The sequence below is a fragment of the Symphalangus syndactylus genome, chromosome 5 (assembly GCF_028878055.3).
Source record: "Symphalangus syndactylus isolate Jambi chromosome 5, NHGRI_mSymSyn1-v2.1_pri, whole genome shotgun sequence".
NCBI classification, from domain to species: Eukaryota; Metazoa; Chordata; class Mammalia; order Primates; family Hylobatidae; genus Symphalangus; species Symphalangus syndactylus.
Window position 1 is genome coordinate 32,653,759 of NC_072427.2, and position 18,782 is coordinate 32,672,540.

An 18,782-nucleotide genomic window follows, 5' to 3' on the forward strand; every position below is an offset into this window, starting at 1 on the left:
TGTGTGGCTTTTAACACATGGTGCTGATTTTTCAGGAAAAAAAAAAAAAGAAACAAAAACCAAAAGCTAATAATAAGTCATAAAAGAAAGGAAAGAAAAGAGAGGCCATCTACTCATTTACCTTGATCATTAGGCATTTTATCAGAGGAGTCCGCTAACAGGCCAAGCACAGGGGAAGAAAAAACAAGAGCAAGGATCACAAGCTTTGAAGTGGGACAGGCAGAACTTCTTAAAGGAAAAAAATTAAAACCCCCACAAACTTCCAAACAAACTGAAACTTGACTTTAGTACTAACAGAAATTAAATTCATACAGGGCTTCCATAATTCCTTAGATTCAGTCCCCAGTTAAATTTTATTAGGCTAGGCTCACTTGGTTCAGTGCTTTATCTTTATTTTCTTATCGAGGGTTTTATTTAAAAGGCCCTTTTTAGTCTCTTTTTCTCTGTAACGTCCACAGATAAGTCTTTCAGGTTAACAGCCTGCCTGAGTTGAACCATCCATCACAAGAACGCACTACTATTTCTCTATATGGGAACCAAAAGAATCACATCTGATCTGACTGGTAAAAACTTTTAGATCACTGCAATTCATCTGCCCCAAATAGCCTGGAGCCAATGTCCTTTTTTATATGATATGTTTAGGCTGGTAACCCAGGGAGCACTGATTTGGTGGTCAATGAGTAGGTGAGGAATCATTCTGGGATAAATCTTCACATCATGGCTCACAAGCTCATCATTAAGACTTCATATATTATCCACAGACTCTATATGCTCAAGTGATAATGTCAGCATAGCCCCACTAAAGAGACACACAACAAAACCCTCAGCTTGGGGAGCATTACCTTTAGGTGTTCTGAATTGGACAGCTTCAGACATGGGTCCCATGCCCTTTGAGTTCCGTGCCTGGATTTTGAAGTAGTATGGTGTGTCAAGAGTTAACTCTTGTATCTGGTGAGTCAGTCTGTTTCCCACAACAGGCTCAATAACCCAGTCATGTATCTCTGCATTCACATCTGTACTGTAATATATGATGTAACCTGTCCAAAGGAATTAATGGGAAAAGAAATCTCACTCCTGCTTTTCCTTTTGCCTTCAGTAAATCAATAAGTACCTATTACATCATATGCATATTATAGCATAATATTTGAATAACGTACCCTCAAGGGTCTACAATTAAAATAATGCAGTTTTGAAAACCAGGAATTGCCTGACAGACTGTTTCAGCTCTTACCAATGTGATCTCCTAGGAACTCCTGGGCAGAGCCACAGTGAACTGTCACCTGATACTTCCACCAGGGGGCACTTAATCCCCACATTGAGAAGGGAAGCGTCACAACCATGAATCTATCTGACCCACAGCAAAAGGGCACTGTGCTGTTGCCAGTTTTAAAAGACAAAGTAAAATGTAATACAAGTCAAGTCATGATTCATTCTTTCACAAAAGAGGCAAAGTCAAAACCTAAAAAAATGACCTAAAGACCAGGATGCATGGAAAGAGATTCCTACTGAAAGCAAGAAGCAGGACAGTGCTAAGAAACGCTTTCCATTTCCTTAGGCCACCTATTCATACAAAGGAACTTCAAGGCAAACCCCAGTTCCTCAGTACACACCTACATGGGGCAGAGGTGCCAAGGGAAGAGCAGCTGAACCCCATCAGGCTTCCCTCCCTGATAAGGCTTAGGAAGGCAGAGTGTCCCCTCTACTGTGGAAGGTTTTCCTCTGAAAGTACAAGGAAAAAGTTCCAGGTCCCTACAAAGGCCTAGGCCAGTTCACACTTTTAACTCTAATTATAAGAGCACAGGTACTTGAAGCAGCAGGTCTCGGGGGGGTGGGGAAAAGGAATTAAATATCTAATGGGACTTTTTTTTTTTTTTTGTGGCTTCAGGGTACAAGAGCAGAATCTCTTGTTTATTGGGTATTACACTATAGAACCAGGGAGGGGTATATAATTCTGAAGCTGTCCATCTAGGCAGAGACAGAGAAGAACAGCTTTCCTAAGGAAAATAAATGTCTACAAAGTCCCGCTATAGCCAAAGGCTGTCTAGTGCCTCACATCCCCGACTGCCGTCAGAACCACCAATAGGCAACCCATTTTATGCCGCTAAGGGCGACCAGCACAGCCTCGCCCCAATTTCAAGGACCATCATGACTCACACCTTCTCATAAAAGGACCAAGCCAGGCTTCAGACTCGCACTTCTCCCAGCAGCACGATACTCTCCTGGAATACTGCTGTCAGGCAGGAAGAGGGCACAAAGAAATGCACACTTGATTGCATCTTACCTGTAATTTTGCCATTGGCTTCGGAGGGAGGCTGCCAATTCACAATTATGGTCTTAGGTTTCCCCTCTTTACTCACAACAGTCACATCCTTGGGTGGAGAAGTTGGAACTACAAAATAACAATATTTTTAATAATTTCTGTCCATTTCAAATTAGTTCACTATTTCTTCAACCTTTTCCACTTATAAGGCAAAATAAAGGGCACAAGGCAAAAAAGATAAAGCTTCCGGCTTCAAAGAAATCAGTTTGTCTATCAAAAGTTCCAATAAAAAGAAGAATATGCAGAGTACCAAAGAGGAAATACCATACTATGAAGATACAGAAATGGCATCTTGGCTGGGAGTCAGGGATAAACAGGATAATTAGGTAGGAAAGTCAAGTGGCATTTGTACCAAGTACCTACTGTATACCAGGTAACGTACACATAGTATCTCACTTAGTATTTGTAGAAAATTTGAAAGGTAGTTATCACCATCTCTGCTTTAAGGATCAGGACATCAAAAAATTAGAGAAGTTATGTAATTTGTCCAAGATGACTTTTTCCCTGTCACATTGGATTATTTTGCTAGACTACTGTAAATTGTAAAACAGTTTTCTCTCTCATTTATAGTTGGCTCTCCTAACCAAATATAGCTGGTTTTTTTTTTGTTTTTTTTTTTTTTTTGAGATGGAGTCTTGCTCTGTCACCCAGGCTGGAGTGCAGTGGCACAATCTCGGCTCATTGCAACCTCCGCCTCCTGGGTTCAAGTGATTCTCATGCCTTAGCCTACCAAGTAGCTGGAATTACAGGTGCGCACCACCACATCTGGCTAATTTTTGTATTTTTTAGTAGAAATGGGGTTTTGCCATGTTGGCCAGGCTGGTCTCGAACTCTTGGCCTCAGGTGATCCGCCTGCCATGGCCTCCCAAAGCACTGGGATTACAGGTGCGAGCCACCAATCTCAGCCCCAAATAAAACTTTAAAAAGCCCTATTTCTTCAAAGAATAGATGATTTACAGATTATTATTTTTCACTATGAGTTTATTCTGCAAACATACTGCCAACTATTGAGGTTACAGCTCTAAAGTGAAGCTGTTCGTTTATGCAACAGGACAATATGTTTCCTGTGTTTCCATGTGATAGCTGAAAACTTTTAACACACTAGTAGGAAAATGAGCAAATTAAGTACATCCTTAAATTTACTCAACTCTTCCTAAAATACTAGAATTCTCTTAGTATAAAATGTAAGGAAGCCTGGTGAAATGCAAATATCCTAAGGGAAAACACAATGTCATTTGTTAGCTAATGGGTTGGGATTGAAGTAAAAATATTTTCTTAAAATGGTTGGCAAAGAAAGCAAACTCAAGGTCTATTTAAACTTTCATGCCCTGTATTTCTAACTCTTCAAATCCAACCCTTTTCTCTGTACGAAGTCCAGTGAACTGTGAAGAAGACAAAAAGACACCGAGGCCAAGCCCAGTTTGTGGAGAATTTATAACTCCATTTTTTCATTATTCATATAGGAGAGAAATAGGAGGCCAAAATAGACCAAGATTTGAAATGGTTATGCATACCCCTAGACTAGGAAAGCCCAGGAGGCAGCAGAAAGGGATGTCTAAAAGCCAGCAAAAACCAAACAGAATCTCAAACCCAGATAGCCTGTTCTCTCTTTAATTTGCTTAGTCATCTTTTCCCTCTCGTGTCCACTTACAAAGACCTTAAGGATTATTTCAGTGGAAGATTTTACAAGACGCTAATTTGCTTGCAAGCAAACTGCAGAGGCAGCTTTGGGGTCACCTAGCAAAGTGTTCAGGCTCCAAGCAAGCATGGCAGTAGAACTGCTTGGTCAAGGGCTGGTCACTTCATCTTTTCTATCTCAGTTTATCAGTAAAGCAGGATTAATGGCAATAATCCCTTACATCTACCCACTGCTTTGTAATTTATCATGTTTTCCCTGTAGTATCCTGTTATTTGCTAATGTTCTTGTTCAGTAATTAAAAAAACACAACTTGTCAGCTGAAATAGCAAACACTGAATTCCAAATGTAGTTGCTCACTGTGTTTTGTAAATATGTCAATTCATGCACTCAATTCTTTCCTTGGGAAGTAAAAGCAGCCACGTGACACGGTTTCTGACAACACATACCTAATTCAAAGGTAGTACCATGGGCTGTCATACTCCATGTGCTTGATCTTCGACCTTTGGTCACCATCACAGAGAATTCGTAGAGTGTATTCGGCTTTAAACCAGTCACCAAATAACTCAAAGTGGTTGCATTTGCATTCTGAAAAAAACATGAATTGAGAACTTTAAAATTAGAAAATATCAATGCTTAGCTTTTTTCAGCCAGGGCAAATGTGTCAGTACCTTGTACTTGGTGTTTGCTGGGATGTTGGTTTTCCATCGGACGGTGTAGTATCGGGAGTCTGTAATCTTCTGGTGCTTGGGCAGCGAGTTGTCTGCCCACGTAATCCTTATGGTGTCATGACTCAGAATGGAAGCCTGAACTCCCACTGGTGGCATCATGGGAGTGGGATCTGGCACTGGAGTGTATGGAGCATTAATAACAAATAAATCAACTTCAGAAGTGTCTGAGCAGAAAATAATTTAAAAAGGGAAGTGGCATTTTAATGTAAACAAAAATAAAATAAAAGGGAAATGCAGGGTAATATAATGGAATGAAAAGTGAGAAATGGAGAAAAAGAAAGAAAATTCGGAGTTAATAGATAACCACCATTCATTTAAAAGACTATTTCCACTTGTGTTCTTTCAGGAGAAAATTACAGAAAAATGTTAAGAGAAGCAGTAATAAACTATATTCTCTACTGCATTCTATAGGCATATTAAATGTTATAATCCAGTGATTATATTAATGTATTCATGCTTAAAACTTGAAAATTCTACCTCCTGTTCAAAAACGCTCATGAGGCCAGGTGCAGTGGCTCATGCCTGTAATCCCAGCACTATGGGAGGCAGAGGAGGGCAGATCACCTGAGGTCAGGAGTTCAAGACCAGCCTAGCCAATATGGTGAAACCCTATCTCTACTAAAAATACAAAAATTAGCTGGGCATGGTGGCAGGTGCCTGGGGTCCCAGCTACTCGGGAGGCTGAAGCACAAGAATCACTTGAACCTGGGAGGTGAAGGTTGCAGTGAACCGAGATTGCACCACTGTACTCCAGCCTGGGTGACAGAGCAAGACTCTGTCTCAGAAAACAAAAAAACCCAAAAACCAAAATGGCTCACGAAGACAAAAACTGCTTTTAGAATCAGGGGTACAATTTCTAAACAAGCAATACAAAGCTCATGGTTTGAGATTTCAGTGAATGTGGTTGAATTTTTGGGACAAGAGTTATCTGTGCATATCACTATTCACGTAAGGGTCAAACTCTCAAACCTGTCTTGAATGTCAGCCATGGATATTGAGGGTATCTGACACCCACAAAGAGTCAAGTTCAGACCTCCTGATGTCCTGGGTCTAACGGCAGTACAGTGACATAGCTGACACCCAAATAAAGCAAAAGGAACTCAGGGGTGTACTCTTCCTTCAGGAAAGGTAAGCTGACGCCATGCTGGACTATCTACCATAGTTTCTTCCACAGTCAGAGAACAACCCAGTGATGAATTCCCACCACTTAAGGGAAATGCCATGGTTATCACAGTTCCAAGTAACAAACTTTAGCAATCAGAGTACTGTACGTACTTACTTGATGGAAAGTCTATACTCATGGAGCTGTCCTGTGCCATATACAACAGACACCTTCTCTGAGGCCAGAATGAGCACAAAAGTACCATGCACCATGGGCCCAGGGCAATACAGCAGAATCCATATGGGCTTTCCCAATTCATGCTTAGGTTTTCTACGTTTACACATACTGATTTAAGTTCACGGTTTACAATGGGTTTCTCACATAGTCATGGTGACTAGCCCTTATTACTCAAAATGTGGAATGGCAAGGACCTTGTTTATGAATAATTGCTAAGCTAAAGTAACAGTCTCCATTTGTGTATTTCCTGTGCAATGAGGACTAAAAATAACAGAGGAGCAGCATACATTATATAACCAAGAGCTTTGTTCAAAGTTTGGCAGGACACATACCAATTAGTTACGGAAAATGCACCTTCAGGTGTAGAAGTCATCAGAATTCTTGCAGAAATTTTTTTTCTTATGTGTAGCAACCCTTAGAAAACATATCTAGATTACATGACTTAGGAACATTTTCTTGTATATTTCTAGCCAGTAGGCTATATTTTTAAGCCACATAAAAGGAAGTAATGTCAAATTTGTTTTTTACTATTATAGCCTGATTTTAGAAAGTAGCAGACCACTTATTTAAATACTCTTTTTCACTTAATTTTTGCTCCTTTTTGTAATACTAAAGCTATTTCTAAAAGGAATTATAAACTGTAAGCATATAGAAGACAGAACAGAACTACCAAACACGTCGTTGTCTTAAATAGAAGCTTAAAAAAAGGACAGAGAATATCAGGCCCCCTGATGTTCTGGGTCTAATGGCAGTAGAGTGACATAGCTCACACCCAAATAAAGCAAAAGGAATTCAAGGGTGTACTCTTCCTTCAGGAAAGGTAAGCCTTCCTTAATAATGTTACCAAATCTGCACAATTATGCAATGTATCCAGCAGATATCGCTGGACAACAAAGAATCAAAATTTTGGGAAATAAATGAAAAAGAACATTTCCGAAAATAAATTCTTTGGTTTCCAGTGCCCTTTTTAAAAATTTATAACTCTAAGCAAAGACTTGGAACCAACCCAAATGTCCAACAATGATAGACTGGATTAAGAAAATGTGGCACATATACACCATGGAATATTATGCAGCCATAAAAATGATGAGTTCATGTCCTTTGTAGGGACATGGATGAAGCTGGAAACCATCATTCTCAGCAAACTATCGCAAGGACAAAAAACCAAACACCGCATGTTCTCACTCATAGGTGAGAACTGAACAATGAGAACACATGGACACAGGAAGGGGAACATCACACACCGGGGCCTGTTGTGGGGTGGGGGGAGGGGGAGGGATAGCATTAGGAGATATGCCTAATGTTAAATGAAGAGTTAATGGGTGCAGCACACCAACATAGCACACGTATACATATGTAACAAACCTGCACGTTGTGCACATGTACCCTAAAACTTAAAGTATAATAAAAAAAGAAAAAGAAAAAAAAATTTGTAACTCTAACATATTTACTTCAATAAACTTTCTCTTTCAGATCTAAATTAGATGTCTTATATATCTATAGAAAAATTTACATGACATGCATACTACTTTATTTTAGAGATGTTTGTTTTGTTTTTTGAGACAATCTCACTCTGTCGCCTAGCCTGGAGTGCAGTGGCATGATCTTGGCTCACTGCAAGCTCTGCTTCCTGGGTTCATGCCATTCTCCTTCCTCAGCCTTCCAAGTTGCTGGGACTACAGGCGCCCACCACCACGCCTGGCTAATTTTTTGTATTTTTAGTAGAGATAGGGTTTCACTGTGTTAGCCAGGATGGTCTCGATCTCCTGACCTCGGAGTCTGCCTGCCTTGGCCTCCCAAATTGCTGTGATTACAGGCATGAGCCACTGTGCCCGGCGTTTAGAGATATTTTAAGTAGATAATTCAAAGAAAAACAATGAATATTTGGTCTCGTTTGTAATAAATGTATAACTGATCAAATGGATAGTACCTCTGACCTTATACTCAAGCTTACGAAGGCACATAGAAAAACACTTTCCTAACCAACTCAGGTGGCTAGTAACGCAAATGATGTTGGGTTCACAAATCACATGCATTCATTGCCACCATCAGTAACCTACATTTTTTTGTTTTTGACTCACTTTAGTTTCAACTCACAAGCCCAAAAGATGGAAAATCACTTTTAATTATCTAAAAACTCTGCTTTCCACATCCTAACAGATTAAAAACATGTGTCTATATCTACACAGAATGGCTGACGTGGCAGAATTAGTATCTTTCAAAAAAGCAAAACAGAAATTAACAGAACTTTCCATGCTGAAAGCCTACTTTCCCATTTGAAGTCAGCACCCGAAACTGCCATACACTTTTTCTTCACTAACACCTATGGGATAGGCCTCATGCCAATATTCTGCCTAAGCTGCTGGGAAAAGTGCTGGAGACTAGGAAAGATAGGATACCTTACCTGTGTGAGGCCTGGTCACAGCACTCTCGTACAGGGGGATGCCTTCGCCCACGTTATTAAATGCTTTCAGGGTAATCACATAGTGAGAGCTGGGATCTGAAGAAAAGAAACACACGTAAAAAAATGTTCACTACAGAATTTTAAAAATTCAAGGGTGGCTGTGCATAATATTAACCACAGAATAATTCAAGAAAGACAACTTTAAAATTTTTTTTTTTATTTTTTTATTTTTTATTTTTTTATTATACTTTAGGGTTTTAGGGTACATGTGCACAATGTGCAGGTTTGTTACATATGTATCCATGTGCCATGTTGATTTCCTGCACCCATTAACTCGTCATTTAGCATTAGGTGTATCTCCTAATGCTGTCCCTCCCCCCTCCCCCCACCCCACAACAGTCCCCGGAGCGTGATGTTCCCCTTCCTGTGTCCATGAGATCTCATTGTTCAATTCCCACCTATGAGTGAGAACATGCGGTGTTTGGTTTTTTGTCCTTGCGATAGTTTACTGAGAATGATGTTTTCCAGTTTCATCCATGTCCCTACAAAGGACACGAACTCATCATTTTTTATGGCTGCATAGTATTCCATGGTGTATATGTGCCACATTTTCTTAATCCAGTCTATCGTTGTTGGACATTTGGGTTGGTTCCAACTCTTTGCTATTGTGAATAGTGCCGCAATAAACATACGTGTGCATGTGTCTTTATAGCAGCATGATTTATAGTCCTTTGGGTATATACCCAGTAATGGGATGGCTGGGTCAAATGGTATTTCTAGTTCTAACTTTAAAATTTTTTATGGGGGATTATTTCAGGGTGTGGGGAGATATGGAGATGGAAGCACACACAGTACAGAAAAACTGGCTGGGACCAACTTCCTGGATTTAGTCTCAGTAGAGGAAGTGGGCTGTGTTTGAATCCTCTCTTGGTCTCTCCTATGGTTTAGTGATGTTCAGGGTATGGTGTAGGGCTTGGCTGAGAATGAAGAGATAAAATTTAATGTGCTGAAGCCTATAGATGGAGCTTGGAATTAAACAAACCCCTTTCATTCCTGGAAGGACAGCGATGGGAACAGACAAGGTAGAGAAGGAGATAAACTGTTAAGTCAGTAAGTGCTCAATGTCCTTGACTCTCCAAGTGGCCTCCAAATCCAGAAATGGCCAAACCTCATCTAGCCATCATGCCTCATGAGCCATGCCTCATGTGGCTCAAAAGCTTAGAACAGCTGCTTTTCTTGATGGCCCACCCACTCCCTAGATTGCCACTAGAGGGCAACAAATAGAGGCAGCACCCGGTCTTCCTGCGTCAGAACTGACAACAAATGGAATCAGTAAGACTTACTTCGTGACTGGCAAGGAAAAAGTGCTTTGGGCAACATAGTAGATAGTAGTGTCATTCACTGAGATTGGGAAAAGGGGCAAGAGCAACCATGATACACATGTGCAAGGCTTGATTCTAGGTCCTCTTCTATTCCCACTCTTTGCTCTCACCCTATGCACTTTCATTCATTTCCTTAGCTTTGATTAGCATGTATGTGTCATTAATTACAAACACAGATCTCTAGTCTGGATCTTTCTTAGGAGCACCAGACCTTTATGTTCAATTGTCTGTTTGGCATTTCCTCTTGGGTGTCTCAAATCTTTCCCTTCGCACCCTGCCTCCAGCTTCAAACCGGCTCCAGTGTCCCCTGGTTTAGTAAACGACACTACCACCAACCCTGCTGCTCAAGCCAGAAACCTGGGAGTTAAGACATCCTTTTCCCACATCCCCTCCAGACAAACAATCAAGTTTTGTTCAATCTACTACTTGTCTTCTCCCACCACTCTTTGCCTAGTTCTCTGTGCTCCATCATTACTGGCCACTTCTCAGTTCACTGAGCACTATGTTCCCTCCAACACGGGGCCTTCTCGCTTGCAGCTGCTCCCTATGCTGGGGTCACATCCCACTTTTCCTGTTTACCTAGGTAAGTGCCTATTCATCTGAAAGGGCTCATTCCACACTGGACTAGCCTCTCTAGTTACACAGCCCATTTCTCATTCTCTCCCTCAGCACCATGAACAACTTCAATTATTTTTGAATTGTATTATTTCTAATAATTGTGAGCACGTCTGTCTCATTCTCTGCTCTATCTCTAGCACAGTGTCTGGGATATTGTAAGTGTTCATTAAATATTTGCTGATTGATCAACAGGTTTGAGGGAGAAGGCATTAACTTTAATTTTGGGCCAGATAGAATATGAGATATATCCAGGTGCAGATACCCAGTAGGCAGATGTTTATACGGATCTGAAGGTCAAGGGAGAGTTCCAGGCTGATGAACAGATGAATTGCTAACTGCATTTCTCCACCTCTCATTTGCTTCTTTTACTCAACATCATATGCATCTTAGATCTATCTAGGTCAATAATTATAACTCAAGCTTATTTTACTTTATGCCACATTAATTTTTTTGCTACTCTGTAATATGTACTCCATTTTCTAATAAATTCTATCTGCTTACTCTCTTCTGCACATGCAGCACTCCTCTCATCTCACTGTTTCAAATGCTATTTTGATTCTCTTTCAAGCTCAGGTGTTTCTTCCCTGATTGCTCTACTGTGTCTTGCTAGCTCTCCCTTCTCTGAACAAAATTCACTTCAACTCACTTCATTGTTTCTAGTGTTTTCTTTTTGTTCTGTTAGACTGAAAGCACCTGAAGGTCAAGGACCATGTCCTGTCAATACTGCAAAAGAGTTTCATGTCAGTAGTTGCATAAAGGAAACAGTATGAGGCTGGTCACTACAGGGACATTTTTTTTTTTCTTTTCAGACAAGGTCTTGCTCTGTCACCCAGCTGGAGTACAGCGGTATAATCAGGACTCACTGCAGCCCTGACCTCTAGGGATTGAGCGATCCTCCTATCTCAGCCTCCCGAGTAGCTGGGACTAGAGGCACACACCACCATGCCTGGCTAATTTTTAAAATTTTTTGTAGAGATGAGGTCTCAATATGTTGCCCAAGTTGGTCTTGAACGTCTGGGCTCAAGCGATCCTCCTGCCTTAGCCACCCAAAGTGCTGGGATTACAGGTGTGAGCCACTGCGCCTGGCCAGACATTTTTATTCTACCAGCAAAGCTTTCCTTTTGCTAACAATTGTCTTAAAAGATGCTCGTGTGGGGATACATTTCCTAGGTTAACTGTACTGTTTCTTCCTTGTGAGGAAAAAGATAAAGGCTACTTTTCGAATATTTAAATCCCAGCTTATTTTTTAACAGAAAGGATGAATATAACTCATCTGTTAGGCACTTGAAGTTGTTCTTAGAAAAGATGTTTACAAAGAAACGATCTGAATGAAAATTTGGTCAGGGCAGATTTTAATTTTAGAAACAAGTGTTTCAAAAAAGATCTATAATGATAATCCAATTTGGAAAAGTAATTATACCTAACAAAATAATTTATTATAAAATATAAATATTTCTCAAATTCTTTTGCTTTTAAAATCAACAATGAGGCCGGGCGCGGTGGCTCACGCCTGTAATCCTAGCACTTTGGAAGGCTGAGGTGGGTAGATCATCTGAGGTCAGGAGTTTGAGACCAGCCTGGGGCAACATGGTGAAACCTCATCTCTACCAAAAATACAAAAATTAGCTGGGCATGGTGGCGCATGCCTGTAATCCCAGCTACTCAGGAGGTTGAGGCAGGAGAATCATTTGAACCCAGGAGGTGGAGGGTGCAGTGAGCTGAGATCGCATCACTGCCCTCCAGCCTGGGCGACAGAGTGAGATGCTGTCTCAAAAAAAAAAAAAAAAAAAATCAACTATGAGGTATAATTAGCATACAATAAAATGTACCCATTTAAGTGTACATTTAGAGTTTTGACAAATATATATACCTTGCATAATAACCACCAAAATCAAGATATAGAACATTTCCAATACTCCAAGAAGCTCCCTGGTGCCCTTGTAGTTGATTCCTACTACCTCTGGTTCCAGGCAACCACTGATCTTCTTTGTCACTATAGATAAATTCTGCCTATTTTGTAATTCACAAAATATAACAGTGTTTGACTTCTTTGCTCAGCATGTTTGCAAGATTAATTTCTGTTGTGTTTTGATAGCCTATTAATTGCTGAGTAGTACTCCATGGATATATCACGATTTACCACTTACCTGTTGATGAAAATTTGTTATTTCCCCTTGTTCACAAAGTTACTATGAACATTGTATATAAGTTTTTACGCAGACATGTATTTTTATTTCTTTTAATTAATTATCTACGTGTCGGATTACTGGGTTATATGGTTAACTTTACAAGAAACCTCTAAACTGTTTTCCAAAGTGGTTGTACTGTCAAACATTCCCACCAGCTGGTATGAGCATTCCAGTTCTGTATCCTTGTTGATATTTGTTATTGCCAGTCTTCTAACATTTAGCAATTCTAACGGGTGTGCAATAGTATTTCACTGTGGGTTTAATTTGCATTTTCTGATGATTAATGTTGACGAGCATCTTTTCATATGGTTATTGTCCACTCATATATTTTCTTTGGTATAATGTCTGTTCAAATCTCCGGCCCACTTTTTATTGGGCTGCATTATTATTGAGTTATGAGAGTTTTTATATATTTTGGACTCAAATTCTTTGTTAGATATTTAAATGATGGGTATTTTCTCCAAGTCTGTGGCTTGCCTTTTCATTTTATTGGTATCTTTCTAAAAGTAGAAGTTTTAAAATTTTGATGAAATCCAATTTATCAATTTTTAAATTTTACGATTTGTGCTGTTTTACAACCTAAGAGGTCCTTGCCTATCCCAAAGTCATAAAGAATTTTTCCTATGCTTTCTTCTAGAATTGTTGTCCCAAAGTCATTTGGGTCTTGCATTTAGGTCTGTTTTTGCATATAGTGTAAGACAAGGGTTAAAGTTCCTTTTCTTTCTCATATGGATATCCAGGTATTCCCACACCTTTTGTTAAAAAGACTATCTTCTCCCCACTAAATTATCTAAGCAGCTTTTCCAAAAACCAACTGACTATATATATATGGATCTATTTCTGGATTCTATTCTGTTCCATTGATCTATAACATCTACCTTTACAATACCACCACTATGTCTCAATTATAAGAAGACATGAAATCAGGTAGTATGGGTCTTCTAATTTTATTCTTTAAAAAAATTGGCTATTCTAGTTCCTTTGATTTTTCATAAAAATTATTAGAATCAGCTTATCAATCTCTACAAAAAAGCCTATTGGGACTTTTCTTGGACTGCATTGGGGAAAACTATCACCTTAGTAATATCATGGCTTCCAACCAGTGAACATGGTATCTTCATTTAAGTATTCTTTAATTTCTCTCAGTAACAATTTTCTATTTTCAGTGCACAGATATTACACACATTTTGTAAGTCTGCTCCTATATTTTTTGATGCTATTCTAAGTGGTATTGTTATTTTAATTCCAATTTCCAACTGCTTATTATTAGTATATGGAGATACAACTGTTTTTGTATATTCAATTTGTATCTTGTGGCCTTGCTAAATTCACTTATAGTTTTAGTGACCTTTTTGTAGATTCCTTAGGATTTTCTACCCCAGTTACAACGAACAGATATAGTGACCAGATATTGGTTTCCAAAATCATTTTACTGTTTTTGTATATTCACTTCGTATCTTGTGGCCTTGCTAAATTCACTTGTAGTTTCAGTGGCCTTTTTGTAGATTCCTTAGGATTTTCTACCCCAGTTACAATGAACAGATATAGTGTCCAGATATTGGTTTCCAAAATCATTTTTCATAAAATAAATCAGGGTTCCTTAGAGAAATGGCTGGTTCCAGGGCCGAGGCTAGCGAAATACTAGATGAGCCAGGAACATCTTACTATGTTGTCAAAAAGGAAGAAAGTGCTCAAAGAAAGATGGAAGATGTCAAATGGACAAGGAACCAGTTATAAAGAGATTCCCATTGGCCATTCTCTTCATGGGGGTGAAAGAAAGTTCTTCCTTATCATAGGATGTAAACACACGTAGTGGAAATATGGAATTAGAAAATCACCACTGGGGAAACACCATTCTAATAACTGTTACTACAGATGCTGAAACTAGTGAGTCCAAGTGTAATTGGAAACAAGATATTTATAAAGACTCAAAGTATCTCCTCCACAAGATACTTTTAATTACCAAGGAAAAAATTAACAATTTTATAGCAGGAAAATTTGGCAGATACCATTTTAGCCAACTGATTAAAGTTAACATCATTAGCAATATAGGCTGTAATGTGCCTCCTGATATGATGCACTGACAGGAACCCAACACTTCTACCCTATTCCTTCCAAAAATGCAAAACCTGAATGTAATGAGGAAATATTAAGCCAAGTCTAAATTGAGGGGCATTCTGCAAAATATACATGTAAATGTGGTTAAACGTTAACATTTGGGGAATTCAGGTGAATAACATACAGAAATTACTTGTACTGTTTTTGCAATTTTCTTGTAAAAATGAAAATATTACATAAAAGGTTAAAAAGAAAGGAATCACCTATACAATTAACTTTCTCTACTTAGCAAACATACCCAGATTTTCAATGGTGTAATAGCGCTGTTTATAGTCCACTTTGATGGTCTGGGCATGAGGGCTGCCAATGCCATAACCAATGGCATAACCTCTGACCACAATGTTCTGATTCTCTGGAGGAGTCCAGCTCACTACGATGCTAGTGACGAGTGGGCGTACGTGAAGAGAGCTAGGCACTTCAGGAACACGAGTTTCTGGGAAGGAAAAGTGGAAAAGCAAGATGAGATATGCTGTCCTTTAAAATATCTCACCATCCTTGGGGAATGGTGTTTAGCCTCCTGCCACACTATTTGGGGCTAAGTTTTTTACATTATGCCCAAGAGTTCAAAGAGAATCTGTGTGTACAGTGAAATACAGCCCATGATTTTACTGCATTCTAAGAAAAAAAAAAAAAAAAGGCCTGAACAGCTTTAAATGCAAGACACTGCAATATTAATTTGGAAGGGAAAACAAAGAGATACAAGAACCTCTTCTGCCCCAGCGGAGGAAAATAAATTGCCTTTCAATAGTTACCATCTCTCTTGGTCCCACATCCATTCCCAAACTCTACCAGGTGGAATGAGAAAAGCATAAACTGAGCAGTTGGAAGCCTGTTGTTAACAGGTATTTAAGTATCACATTATAGCAATAGCACCAATTATTTACTCCCCTAAGTAGTATGGTAAGTCAGAAAACATGAAATTTTAGAGCCACAGTTGATTTAATTGGTGAGAGACTAAGAGGCTTACAAAGGAGGAAATTTACATGCTCTTTCACATACACTGTTTTCAGGGCATAAATTACTACCTTAATTTAAAAATTAGTAAACTGAGGCCAGGCATGGTGGCTTATGTCTGTAATCCCAGCACTTTGCAAGGCCAAGGAGAAAGAATCACCTAAGCCCAGGAGTTCAAGACCAGCTTGAACACAGTGAGACCCTGTCTCTAAAGAAAATAGCTAGGTGTGTTGGCACACACCTGTGATCCCAGCTACTCAGGAGGCTGGGGTGGGAGGATCATGCTTGAGCATGGGAGGTCGAAGCTGCAGTGAACCATGACTGCACTCCAGACTGGGTGAGGGTGGGAGACTCCTTTTCAAAAAAAAAAAAAATAATAATAATTAGTAAAATGAGACTCAGAACAAGAACTCAGGTCGTTTGCCTCCCAAGGCCAGCACCTATCACTGATAAAGGTGCTACCTATACACACTCATTTGGGAGTACTCACTGAATAAACAGGTGAGAAAAAGGGCAAGGTGTCCAGGACTAAAAGAAAAGGGAAACTGCAATTGAAATAACGGCATGATTTATGTGGCTCAGCCTTAAATTTTAGATCATCCATCTACTTAATGGCCTTGATAAAAAAAAATCCAACTTGTAGCACATATACATTTTTATTTGCTCTAGTTCTGCTTGAAAGGACAGTTCTCTACAAGGCACTGCAAAAAATCCATTCCAGCAGCCTTGATGCAATACAGGAATGACAGTAGCGTGATACACTAAAGTTCACAGACTTAAGCCATATCCACCCCAAGTCTGTGGCTTTCCAGTTTGACTCATTTGACTACAGCTAGTATTTATTGTGTGCCAGTCTTGCCAATTGTTATTCTTACCATCTAGGTCACTTTCAAAAGTTTCAGCAGACAGCCAGTCCGTTGCCGGGCCTGTACCATTGATTGTTAGAGCAGCCACTCGGAAATTATACTCAGTCCCCCGATCAAGACCTGAGACCAAATGACAAAAAAAGACAACTGAAACAAGAGCTTTGGAAAAACAAAAGATTAATAATCCCTCATTAAGGCAAATATCTCAGTCACCAACTCAGTATATAGCTTGACGAAGTTTCAGTTTAAGTTAATACAGTGTAGGCAAAATGCAAATACAACATAGAGTAGCTTCCATCTCCAAATAAAGCAAAGGCTGAAGCCCACACAATCTAAGAGGAAAACAGAAATGACTGAAGCTCCCGGGAGATTACAGACTCTTGTTTAAGAGCTTGAAGGCACCTCAGAGATCATTTAATGCAATCCCTTTATTGTGTTACAAAGAAAGCTAAGGCCAAAAGAGGCCAAGAACAATGAAAGAGTTATAAAAAAGGAACAAAGAAAGGTGTCTGGTCTTAGAAGGCATCAAAACCTAGGAAAGAATGCAAAGATGTAACTCCTATTGAGTTACCTCTGTTCTCTGAGTCACCTCATAACCATGGCAGAAAAATTTTAAGCACCAAATACGGTCTCAAAATCTATTCCTTAACAACCAATTGCTCATATATTATATAGTAAGTAAAAGTGGAAAATGACCCAAACCTTTCTATTATGCAACTTTTAATTTATTACCAGCTAATAAGGTACATGACTTACCAATGTATCAAAGGCAACAAAGATGCACATAGAAAAGTCTATTCTACAAACCAGGGCAACAGTACTGAGAACATAACTTGGCCAGGACATGAGAAAAGCCCTGGTTTGGTTAACTAACCCTGTCCCGTGGTAGGGGAGAAGAGTTGGTAGGCCCATCCTGACAATCTGTGTGCCCCACAAAGCAAGGAGCAAGACAAAAGGGAGGAGCAAAATGCCTGGGCCCAAGTCAATTTATCTCCTTGTCTCCCCACACAATGAACCAGAAAGTACTAGAGTGTTTGCTGACAGATAATAATCTGGATTACTAGCAAACGCTACTCAATGAAGATCTTGAAAGAATCCAACCAATCATTCCCTGTTCTTTGGGGACAATTAGGATGTAAGAGAGAGCAAGCAAAAATGAGGTACTATGCAAAGAGGCTGAGTTCCTCTTCCTCTAAGTACCCTATGGAGTTTATAGACTACAACTAAGGTATACAATACATATCATAAAGATATGGCAAGATCTGTTTAGTGCTATAACAATAATTACTTCTGCTTCAAATTTAATCACATAATGTGTTGTTGGTAAAGGATCTTGGTGATCCATATTGCTCCCTAATACTTATCAGGCTTCAAGTTAATGCTTTAAGAGTGCAAGTATCTCCATTTTTTTTCATCATTGTATACTCAGTGCCAGAACATGCCAACAAAAGTTCAATGAAATCTATTAAGTGAATAAATCCAGATATGATTTTAAAATGTAAGAATTTTCTTAATATAAAGCCATTTTTACCATAAAAATTCTATTTTGCTTACATATCAAATGTTTCATTGAGAAAATGAATAATCTCATGGGCAAGGACTATACTCTTTTTTTAACAGCAACAAGAATGGTGCCTAGTATATAATAAATACAACTAAATATTCAAAATGAAAAGCCTTACAAATGGCAAATGTTATTTATCTGAATGTAGAGTAAAATATGAAACTTTTTTTTTTTTTTTTTTGAGACAGAGTCTCACTCTGTTGCCCAGGCTAGAGTGCAGTGGCACAATCACGGCTCACTTCAACCTCCGCTTCCTGGGTTCAAATGATCCTCCCACCTCAGCCTCCCAAGTAGCTGGGACCACAGGTGAGCACCACCACCACACCTGGCTAATTTGTATACTTTTTTTTTTAGCCTCTGCTTATCCATTAAAGTTTTTGTATCTTTTGTAGAGACACAGTTTGACCATGTTGCTCAGGCTGGTCTCAAACTCTTGGGCTCAAGGAATCCGCCTATCTCAGCCTCTCAAAGTGCTGGGATTACAGGCGTGAGCCACCACGCTCAGCTGAAACTGACTTTGAGAACATCTGTGGCCAATGCTCCCTTAGTGATATTTCTCAGCACCATCTACTGCAGTCATGATATGCACTGCAGATAAGACACGTGGGGTTCTTGTGAAGAAGCTGGAAGACTGAAAGATATGCCCCTGGAGACAAACATT

The 18,782-nt window shown here is 39.4% G+C and overlaps 1 protein-coding gene across 9 annotated transcripts in view; it reads right to left on the reverse strand.

Moving 5' to 3' along the window:
- Positions 1-18,782, reverse strand: part of NEO1 (neogenin 1) — a 268,181-nt gene that overhangs the window by 30,374 nt on the left and 219,025 nt on the right. For 5 of the 9 annotated variants that reach the window (XM_055277851.2, XM_055277852.2, XM_055277844.2 and 2 more), the window contains 8 exons: positions 16,567-16,677; positions 14,976-15,170; positions 8,431-8,526; positions 4,628-4,851; positions 4,406-4,544; positions 2,282-2,389; positions 843-1,037; positions 122-154 (listed from right to left, as the gene is read on the reverse strand). In XM_055277851.2, the coding sequence (XP_055133826.1) occupies positions 122-154; positions 843-1,037; positions 2,282-2,389; positions 4,406-4,544; positions 4,628-4,851; positions 8,431-8,526; positions 14,976-15,170; positions 16,567-16,677 (1,101 nt within the window). The remainder of the gene's footprint in view (positions 1-121; positions 155-842; positions 1,038-2,281; positions 2,390-4,405; positions 4,545-4,627; positions 4,852-8,430; positions 8,527-14,975; positions 15,171-16,566; positions 16,678-18,782) is intronic. The other 4 variants (XM_055277845.2, XM_055277850.2, XM_055277846.2 and 1 more) reach the window with 3 other exon arrangements.